The 10,614-nt window shown below is 50.8% G+C and overlaps 3 protein-coding genes across 3 annotated transcripts; 1 reads left to right on the top strand and 2 right to left on the bottom strand.

The window, feature by feature from the left end:
* Positions 1–1,027: 1,027 nt before the first annotated feature.
* On the bottom strand, positions 1,028–3,786 carry T310_1682 (uncharacterized protein; the record flags this gene model as incomplete). The annotated part of the gene is made up of 5 exons (XM_013475453.1): positions 1,028–1,286; positions 1,346–1,495; positions 1,556–1,635; positions 1,686–3,587; positions 3,652–3,786. The coding sequence occupies 5 exons, from the start codon at positions 3,784–3,786 to the stop codon at positions 1,028–1,030; spliced, it is 2,526 nt and encodes an 841-aa protein (XP_013330907.1).
* A 473-nt stretch (positions 3,787–4,259) lies between these two features.
* On the top strand, positions 4,260–9,005 carry T310_1681 (AdoMet-dependent rRNA methyltransferase spb1; the record flags this gene model as incomplete). Its single annotated transcript, XM_013475452.1, has 7 exons — positions 4,260–4,277; positions 4,331–4,480; positions 4,546–6,250; positions 6,309–6,860; positions 6,920–7,007; positions 7,073–7,280; positions 7,389–9,005. 7 exons carry the CDS (start codon positions 4,260–4,262, stop codon positions 9,003–9,005), a joined length of 4,338 nt encoding a protein of 1,445 aa, XP_013330906.1.
* Positions 9,006–9,691: 686 nt separating this feature from the next.
* On the bottom strand, positions 9,692–10,464 carry T310_1680 (Autophagy protein Apg16; the record flags this gene model as incomplete). Its single annotated transcript, XM_013475451.1, has 3 exons — positions 9,692–9,850; positions 9,952–10,307; positions 10,380–10,464. 3 exons carry the CDS (start codon positions 10,462–10,464, stop codon positions 9,692–9,694), a joined length of 600 nt encoding a protein of 199 aa, XP_013330905.1.
* Between the last annotated feature and the right edge of the window lie 150 nt (positions 10,465–10,614).

Below are 10,614 nucleotides of genomic sequence, written 5' to 3'. Positions count from 1 at the left end.
TGCTAGAGTGCCAGGGGCGTTGTTTCTTTTCTTTTCGTTTTTTCCCCCCACAACATTGTTCATGTCTGTACAGCCTGGTCACTGAAGTCGGGGACATGGGTGTTACACGCGAGGTGTTTTCTGAGAGAGATTTTTTTTTTCTTCATTATTTTACCTCTCCAAGGACGAGTCTTTCTTTCCGATGTTATCTACTCCTGCATGTCTTTGCATATCTGTACAGCTGCTGATTTTTTTTTGTCTACTCTCTCTGCATACGGCGGTTGTGCAACTCTGCCCCGCCTCTTTTTCCAGGACAGGCACTATTGTTGACCATGAGAAGTTTCTGACTCTCTTTGTCCTGCATGCATGCGCTGTGCCAAGCACACAGGAAGGAATGAAAATGTCAGAGCGTTGAAAAACACGCATGGCAGATCAATCAATCAAACATATGACTCGAGTACAGAATTGTCTTTCCGCTACTTGATATCTATCTAGATGCTTGAGCAAAAGAAAGATAGAGAAAGAAAAAAAAAAGTTCAAACCCCGAGTTTCATTCAAAACTCTTGTTTTGTATGTATTTGCAGAAAAGAACGCCATGCCAAATAAATAGAACCCGCCAACCAAAAAAAAAAAGAAAAGAAAAGAAAAAGAAACCCAAAGATGAAAGCGACGATTTCCCAAGAGATTCTACATACCGATGCAGGATATCTCGAACCGAACAAGCAGGCAGATAACATAACAGGAATGCCAACGAGAATGAAGCTGGGATAGGATCAGAATCGGATAAGATAAGATGAGATAAGATAGATGCCCCATGTGGGTACCTGTACCTGGCAGGTAGACCGTAGGTCAGGGTGATCGTCACATCACATGACAGACAACTTGATTTGTTGTAAGGCTGACTGGCTGGGTGGTATGGAAGGTTGGTAGATCATCGGATATGGAGCAATCCAATAGATAGGGATATGTTTTAGAATGATGATGTGGCAGGATTCAAGCCTCCTCTATATTTTTCTTTGTTTCTTTTATTTTTATTTTGATCAGTCAATCAGAGCTTTGATCGAATGCCCTCGAGCCGGAACTTCACATCTTTGAGCACCTTGCTGGTGGGCTTCCAGTCGTCAAATTGCCTCAGGAGCTCCATGCTCTCTTCATGAAGCTCACGGCGAACGTAGTCTTCTTCGAGAACGCCACGCATAGCGAAGGGGAGGATGTAAGGGTTGGGAGTTGATGTCGGGCTGGATCTTTGGATACGTAGCGGGACACCGCTGACGTTGGATGTTTCCAAAGCGAACTCGACGGCGAGGCTGGGAGCTCCAAGGTTAGAAAAGGTTCTACCAAGGACACGAGATCTGGAATGGCATACTAATATATATTCTCCTCATCGTGGAGTCGGGAATGGCCTTCGCCTGTATAAAGACTGCCAACAAGAGGAGCGCTAAGCTCACGGATGAGGCCATGATCTGATATTCCAAGATTTCGTAGTTTAAGTACAAATCCCACGAGGTGTGAGAGACTGTAGATATTGGTTAGAAACCTTTGAACATCAGAAAAGAAAGAGCAGTCTGTTGCTTACAAGCTTGGAGTGTGGACTCTACCGTCAACGAAGACGGCTCGGTATATGTATGGATGGGACGCCGGGGCGAATAGAGATGACTACAGGTCAAAGTCAGATCTGGCCTGAACCTTAGAATACAATAACGTACCTCCAAAGAGACCAACTGGTCATCAATGCTTCCAACATAAGCTATGCGAACTCCAAAATCCAACGCGGTCTGCAACGCTGCCTCGTATTCCCGCGAGACTTTGCTGGTGGGATGTGCAAAATCAAACAGTTCCCCAGCAGAGCCGCCAATCCATCGAGACTTATAGTCCGGGAACGGGCCTAGGTTCACACCTGCCATAGCGCAAATGCCAATACGACAAGCATTTAGGCATCCAAACGCGATCAATTTCGCAACCAGCATGACTGTGACCGGGACACCCTGGCTGTGACAGGCAAACATGATGAAATCCGCTTCTCGGATGTGCTCCATCCAATTCAGAAGCAGTTTCCACAGTATGTCTACGCGTTCAGCAATGCGGCCCTCTCCTTCGAGGGATATCTTCTCCACGTTGCATTGATAGCCATGATTCTCTGCCCATTGATGGATGGCCTTCGCTGCCATGGTAGAAAACTTCAAGGACGTCCCGGTAGGCTGGCCCAGCACGGTCCGTATCAGCGGAGCCGGGAAGTAGCCATGCACTCCAATGGCCAGAGCTCTCTTGGGACGAGGCGGATCTCTAAGCACCAGAACATGCTTATTTTCGGGCTCTTTTGAATAATGGAGAAGCCGACCAATGGTCTGCAACCACGACGGGGATTCTTGCAGAGCGAACGTATCTCTGAACGAAGGCAGCAACTGGTTTGGCAGGACACTCTGCAGTTGTTTGGAGGCAGACACTTCCTGTGCTTTCATTTTTGCAGGGACCGAAGGACTTGGCGTGTCTATTGTGGATACAGTAGCCGCTCCAGGTTCGGCAGTATCTTTTGTGCCCTTGCTTTTGGCAACATCTTTTCCTGATTTTGGTTCGATCTCGACTTCAGCCTCTTGGCTGTCCTGTTTCGATCGCAAAGGCGTTGGCTCTGCCACCGAAACTTCGCCTGTCTCCTCTTCCTGATTCGTTCTCTCTGTGCTCTCCGTCCTGGACCAGAATGCCCAACCAGAGGTTCTCGCAGGAGCAGATGAACGTTTCGAGGGTACACTTTCCTGCACGCGTTCAGTTTCAGCGTCATTAGGTGGCGGCTTCACATTAGCGGCTTGAGTTGCAGAACGTTCTTCTTCAATACACGGTTCTTTCTTTGATTCGTCTTGCTGTAATTCTTCTGTAGATTTCGGTGCCGTGGAGTATCCTCCCCACATCGGTAGCCACGACCATCTTTGTGGTGTATTTCTTTCACTGACGGTTGGTTGTTCAGGTTGCGAGGTGGTAGCAGAAGTGTCTGATATAGTTGGTTTGTCTCTCCCGGCGTCAGAGCTGGGTGCTACAGGATTTTCAGTCGGCGCTGTGCTTGGGGCCTCCGCAGGAGGAGACTTGGTCGTCCCCATTTCCTTAGAGCTGGACTTTTCTGCTGAAGTTGCTCCCCAGCCAAACCAGCTAAACCAAGATGTAGACTGATCTGATGGCTTTGATGTATTGTCAGGTTCCTGGCGAGAATCTTCTGTATTTCCGGATTGGCTGAGGGTAGTAGTCTCTGAGCTTTCCTTTGTGTCCTTAACCGTATCGTCCGAATCTAACGGACACTCTCCTTTGTCTTTCGTTTCATTACGCGGTGCATCGGGAGTGGGTTCCTGCAGGATGATTTCAGTCGCTGGCGAAGCAGATCCGTCCGAGGCGATGTTGATACGAGTTGTCGTGGTCTCAGCCGGGAGAGATCTGCTGGGGGAGCCGGCTTTCTTGGTTAACTGGATTGAACGAGACTTAAAATGCCTCGGGGTTTCGGGAAGCGATGTCGTCGATGGCGCCAGTTCCGATGTGATATTCCCGGCGACAGAGATGCTCTCTCGTGCCACTTCCGTCACGGCGGCCGCTTTGGATCCCCGCGGCCAGGACTTTGTGTACCAGGCCTGTTTCCAGATCTCAATTAGCAATGACTTCCACTGCTATGACCCCCATAGACAACCCACTTACCGCCCCACTCCCCTTCTTCTGTGGAGTCGAGCTGTTATCTTGTGCCGGTTGAGTCGAAGCGGAGCTCTTGCTGGACACCAAGCTGACTTGCGAGTCAGCGGCCGAGGGGTTCGACTTCACCTTTCGGGATCCCATGGGGCCGATCGGCAGCGCAATAAAGACATCACCCACGGAGTTTTAGATCAGACGGAACCGAGAGTGAGGATGTACGGGGAGAGCATGGCGGAAGCGGATGTCGTCTGCCTCGGGAAGCGCGTGCTGCGATGCTGCCATATCAATCGACCGAGCTCCGCCCTCTGGCTGGTGCCACGAGGCGCTGATGTCACTGACTCATGCATGTGACTTGGGGTTCCTTTCCGCCCCAGGCAGCAATTGGGTGTCTGAGGTCATGTGATTTCTCCTGGCCTGGGCTGCACCGCCACAACTGTCGAAAAAATTGTGTGGAGAATAGATGCGCCGATAAGCGACCAGACAACTTTTTTCGAGACAGCAGGCTCACCAGCCGCTGGTTTGCTTCCCAGGATTGGGAAAATCCCCCACAAGGCCTTGTCCTGTCTTTCGTGATCCGATATCTGGTCGTAGGGTAACCCTGCGCACCCTGATTCAGGATGGCGATCCAGAAGAAGGTAGGCAATGCTGCAATCCGATCTCTGCGAAATGGATACTGACCCGTTCACAGCATGGAAAGGGCCGTTTGGACAAGTGGTATAAACTTGCCAAAGAAAAAGGCTACCGGGCACGAGCAGCATTCAAATTGATCCAGCTTAACAAGAAATATGGCTTTCTCGAGAAGAGCAAAGTACTTCTCGATCTGTGCGCAGCGCCCGGGGTAAGTAGCTCAGCAATGGTTCTCCCTCCAGCACGGGCTGCAGCTGACAAGGGGCTTAATTACAGTCATGGTGTCAAGTTGCGGCAGAATGTATGCCGGCAGGAAGCCTCATCGTCGGAGTCGACCTCGCCCCGATCAAACCCATTCCGCGAGTCATTACCTTTCAGGGCGACATCACGACAGACAAGTGTCGTTCCACCATCCGTTCGCATTTCAAACATTTGAAGGCTGATACGGTGCTGCACGACGGTGCGCCCAACGTCGGTACGGCGTGGATCCAGGATGCCTTCTCTCAAGCCGAACTCGCGTTGCAGGCATTGAAGCTGGCTACCGAATTCTTAAAGGAGGGCGGCACGTTCGTAACTAAGGTGTTCCGCTCCAAAGACTACAACCCGCTGCTGTGGGTTCTTAAGCAACTCTTCACGTCGGTCGAGGCTACGAAACCGCCATCCTCCCGAAATGTTTCTGCCGAGATCTTTGTTGTCTGCCGTGGGTTCAAAGCCCCCAAACGCCTTGACCCCAGATTCTTGGATCCCAAGCATGTGTTCGCTGAATTGGCCGATCCCACGCCGAACAATGAAGCGAAGGTCTTTAATCCGGATAAGAAGAAGCGGAAGAGGGAGGGTTACGAAGAGGGCGACTATACCCAACACAAGGAGATCCCCGTGACCGAATTCATCAATTCGACCGATCCAATTGCGATCCTGGGCACGTACCACAAGCTTAGTTTCCAGCAGTCTCCGGGAGGGGACCTGGCGCTGGCCACTTTGGAAAGACTGGAAGAAACGACCGATGAGATTCGGGCTTGTTGCGAAGATCTTCGGGTTTTGGGTAAAAAGGAATTCCGGAACCTCTTGAAATGGAGACTGAAAGTCCGCGAGAAATTCGGTCTTACAGTCAGGAAGAAACAAGCGCAAGATGAGGAGGCGGAGGAGGTGACTGAAGTTGCGCCGCTGGATGACGAATTGGCGATTCAGGAAGAGTTGCAACGCCTGCGTGAGAAAGAAGACGCACGGAGAAAGAAGGAGAGGCGCAAGGAAAATGAGAGAAAACGCAAGGAAATCATACGGATGCAGATGCATATGATTACGCCTACGGAGATTGGAATGGAACAGAGCGGACCGACCGGGGAGGACTCTATGTTTGCCTTGAAGACGGTCAATCAGGAGAACGCGACGGACAAGATCGCTGCGGGAAAGGGCGCTGATCTACTGAGTGACGAAGAAGAATCAGAGTCATCAGAAGAAAGCGATGACGAGACAGACGAGGAGGAAGATCGACTGGAGCGAGAGCTGGACTCGATGTACGAACAATATCAGGAGCGCAAAGAAGAGCGCGACGCGAAACTGCGAGCAAAGAAGGCCCGAAAGGATTACGAAGAGGAGGAATGGGAGGGTTTCTCCGACAACAACAAGGGTGACAACAGCGAAACTTCAGATGAGGAAGGCTCTGATTCCGCTGTGGCTGTTACTGGTGGCAAACGCCCCGTGTCTGATCATCTGTCGAACAAGGCGGCACTATTCTTCGACCAGGATATCTTCCAAGGCCTGGGGGACGTCAATGAAATCGAGGATGAGGATAGCGCCATTGAGGTGGATGGTGATGACAAGTCAGCCAACAAAGCTGCTACTTCTGCAAAGAAGTCTACGCGCGGAGAGTCCGCCCCGGAAAAGTCTTCATCCAAACAGAAGACCGAACCTCACAAGGATTTTGAAGAATCTTCTGATGAGGAGGAACTTAAAGATCCCCGGACAAAGGATGGCCGTCTAGGTATGTCTGCTGCCACTGGATCTGGCTCGTTTGGCATCTTGCTGACCATGAATTGTAGATATCGACATTATCACTGCAGAGGCGATGGCTCTTGCACAGCAAATGGCTGCCGGAGAAAAGAAGTCGGAAGATGTAGTGGACGATGGGTTCAACAAGTATTCGTTCCGGGACACCGAGGGTCTGCCAGATTGGTTCCTGGACGACGAGAACAAGCACAGCCGTCCTAACCGGCCAATCACCAAGGAAGCCGCAGCAGCCATCAAGGAAAAGATGCGCGCAATCAATGCCCGGCCTATCAAAAAGGTTCTAGAAGCGAAGGCTCGCAAGAAATACAAGGCTGCTAAGCGGCTGGAGAAGCTGCGCAAGAAGTCTGCTCTCCTGGCTGAGGAAGAGGGCGTCAGTGAGAGGGACAAGGCGCAAGCGATTGCGAAGTTGTTGAGCAAGGCAGCCAGGAAGAAACCGAAGCAACAAGTGAAAGTGGTGGTCGCCAAGGGCAGCAACAAAGGAATCCGTGGCCGTCCCCGGGGGGTGAAGGGCAAGTACAAGATTGTGGATGCACGGTTGAAGAAAGACATCCGAGCACAGAAGAGACTCACCAAGAAGAAGAAGCGTTAAAAACGAGCAACCATCTGTATATACACTGTGCAGAGGCACTGTACATATTCATAGCACCGTGCATGATACTAATGTTGGGGATATTTACTACTTCACATCCTACTTTACTGTATATTGTTCTTAGCTCATTTTCACAGCCTATGTATGATAGATAATTGAATGCGAGGCACAGGCAGGACAGCAGGCCTTGTGAGATTGCTGATGCAGCGCAGATAGCAGGCGTAATCACGGGATCCAGGGCCATGGTTGTGGCGCCAGCCTTCCCGCGGGGCCGGAGTCCGGACAGCGCGCATGGCGGGACACGGAGTGGACAGCCTCGCTGGCGACGCTCACAGCAGACGTGCCGCTGTCCTGTGCGACTAAGACTAGAAAAACCCCCACCGCGGACAGAGAAGCCCTCGACCTTCTCTTCCGGGTAATATCTTTTCTTTCTATTTTTTACTTTCTTGCATCTGGTATTCTCTGTTGTCTATACAGATCTATCATGGTCTCGTCATTGCTCTTTTGTTTATTTATATCATAGCATATCGTCTCGCCTCCCTTTCTCGCCGCCTGCGCTTGCGCTTCGGAATTCGCCCCCGGGTCTCGGAGTCCCCCGAGTCCCGCGCGCGACATGGGATTCTTCGATCATCTCCAGAAGGGAGGTGCCTTCTCTCTCCAAGCCAAGAAACCGCAGATTCGCAAGGTTGTCCAGACAAAGCCGGCGCAACCGTCGCGATCATCGTCCGCCAGTGCTGCAGAAAATGGCACAACATCTCTGCCACGATCCGCATCCACGAACAAATCACGCGAGCCGAACGGCAAGCCAGTCTCTTCACGCCCTCACAAAGCCGACCCTTCCTCCAAGCGACGGTTAAGTACCCCATTTAGGAACTTGAAGAGGCCATCGCCGGCAGAACAGAGGCTGTCTAGCGACGATGATGACAGCGACACGGATACTTCTTTCGAGGTGCGCAAACGAGTACGGGTGAGCGCCAGCGTCGAGCCGGATCTGGAGCGACACATACGATCTGTCGAAGCATTTTCAACAGAGGGCCAAAAGACACTTTCCATGGTACATGCGGCAGATATCGCATCCGCGCAGGGCTCTGGAAAGTACAGGCGTGCATTTGAGGGATCGGGTGACCCTGCTGAGATTGTGCTGCAATATCCCAGTACTTTGAAAGGAGAGAGATACCAGCTTGTTGTACCGCGCGACAAAGATGATTTCAAGCCTCTCGATGATATTGTTCAGGTGGTTGAAATTGTTTCCCAGCACTATATCCCCGAAGATGCCGCAGACGAGTTCGACAACGAGTCAACTGGAATCAAGCGTCGAATCCGACGAGCCCTGGCTCACGCCTCCGAGTCCGAGTTTTGTCAAGCGATAACAGACTATAACAATGCTATTGAAAGACTGGTGGCTGATGGAACCATTGCTAAACATTTGGATGCGACTCATGGTTTGCGACTACCTCTCGTCGAGCGAATATTGACCCAGATATACTCACGGACCGTCTCGCCACGCGTCGATTCGCTGCGCCAGTACGAGAACGGGACGGACAATGTATATGGCGAGCTTCTTCCGCGATTCATAAGTACCATCTTCAAGGAGACCAAACTTAAGTCCAGTCAAGTCTTTGTAGATCTGGGATCCGGAGTCGGGAACGTGGTCCTGCAAGCAGCACTGGAAATCGGCTGCGAGAGCTGGGGTTGCGAAGTGATGCCTAATGCCTGTGATCTAGCGGAACTGCAGCAAGCAGAGTTTAAGGCACGATGTCGACTGTGGGGGATTGCCCCCGGCAAGACGCATCTTGTCCGTGGAGACTTTCTCAAGGAGGAGAGCATCATCAAGGTGCTCCAGCGTGCCGATGTGGTCCTGATCAACAACCAGGCGTTCACTCCGCAGCTCAACAACGCGCTGATCAACTTCTTCCTCGACATGAAAGAAGGGTGTCAGATCGTGTCGCTCAAGTCGTTTGTGCCTGCAGGCCACAAGATCCAGTCGCGCAATCTCAACTCCCCGATCAACCTGCTCACCGTGAAGCAAAGAAACTACTGGTCCGACTCGGTGAGCTGGACCGATGTCGGGGGTACATACTTCATCGCCACAAAGGACAGTTCTCGGTTGAAGAAATTTGTCGAAGAGATGAAGGAGTAGTCATCCTTCCACCGCTTTGGAAAAATATCTCTACAATCCAATCAGGCGACCGGCTGATTGGATTTCTAACCATGGTTTGGATCCGTGGCTGCCTATATATACTTCTGTTGTCTTGTTTTCTTTTCTTGGAAATAAACAACCTTACCTTACGTTCTGTGGATATATTTGCATGACGCACACAAAGTTCTGGATGTTGCCTGTCTTTGTTTAATGATACCAATTTTGCAGGAACAGCGTTGTTGAGAGTGATTGATACGCAATATATGTTGGTCCTTTTTTCCTTTTTTTTTTGGCATATTTCTTTTTGACTATGAACTACTATCCTTTCCAGGCATTCAGCTAGCCCGTCACTGTCATTTCGGGGGTAGACTTGTGTTTATATATCCATTATCTCTCTTCTCTAGATTGATTGTACAGTACATTACAGTCTAAATATCCCAAATCTCAATGTCTATATCGACCGAGCTACGTGTAGATTACAACTGTGGCGTGATCGGCATTATTGACCTGCCTGTCCACTGGCAGAGATACAGAATAAAGTCAAAAAACCTGATCCAGGTAAGGTTAAAGGGTAGTTTTCGCGATCGCGCAGCTATCCACTCACATGGAAAACTAACCTTCATACCTGCGAGAATCCAAGAATTCCGAGATTTGCCGGCAGAAAGTCTTTATCAGTGTTCGCTTCGTCATGAAAATTTCGAAGCTTCGTTCATCGCCTCTGCCTCTTTCCCCTTGTGTGCCATCCATCGGTCGATCAGTTCTTGGTTCTCACGCTGCAGCCGGCTGGAGCGTTCTTCGGCCATATTCAACTGCAGGTTGAGCGATGCCAATTCATCCTGGACACTCTGTGGAAAAATACACAAGTCAACATCCAGTTTTATTACTTTAGACTTCCTTTTTGCGAATCTAAACAGCAGATAGAAGGCGCGGGGGCGATCACACTTACATCCAATAGTTTTGCTTTCCCCCTCAACTCCTCATCGCGATCCCTCAACCGCAGCTGTAGGTGATGTCGCTCTCCCTCCAACGCTGTAATTCGCCTACCGTCTTGCTGGGTTTTCTTCTTCAGTTTCTCCAGCTCCTCAGTCGTGCGGGTCAGGCGATCTTGCAGCTCGGAGCGCGAGCGCTGCGCTGCAGTCAAGTCTGCTCGCACCGCCGCCAGAACCTCGTGCAGTGGTTTACCCGCATCTTGCTGTTGACCTGTCGTCGCTCCTCTTTTGGATGTGGCAGATGATGATGGGGCTGCGGCTGCTTCAGACGATTGTACTTGTTGCCTGGCGGTCGCTAAGGCGCCAGTCCGGTCTGCAAGTCGAGTGTCTGTTGCAATGAATGATTATTATCACGTTGCAGTTGAAGGGATGGTGATCTCCGTACAGGCATCGTAAAGGCCAATGTTCGCTTTCTCGCGTTCATCTCGGACTCCTAATGCGGCGTAGTAGTCGTCCCGCCAGTTTGCCATGGCGAGGCCTGGGTATCTCTAGTGGGGTGAAACCACACAGAAAAGAGGAGGTTAAAAGCTCCACGGTCATGAACACATCTTGTGCTATTTTTAATCAATAATACCTGATTCTCGGCTAAGAATCAGTAGCCCTGGAAAGGGAAGCCTGCG

The sequence above is a fragment of the Rasamsonia emersonii genome, assembly GCF_000968595.1.
Source record: "Rasamsonia emersonii CBS 393.64 chromosome Unknown ctg1118621759999, whole genome shotgun sequence".
Classification (NCBI taxonomy): Eukaryota; Fungi; Ascomycota; class Eurotiomycetes; order Eurotiales; family Trichocomaceae; genus Rasamsonia; species Rasamsonia emersonii.
The sequence above is the reverse complement of the archived record's forward strand: the minus strand, read 5'-3'. Positions and strand labels throughout refer to the sequence as shown.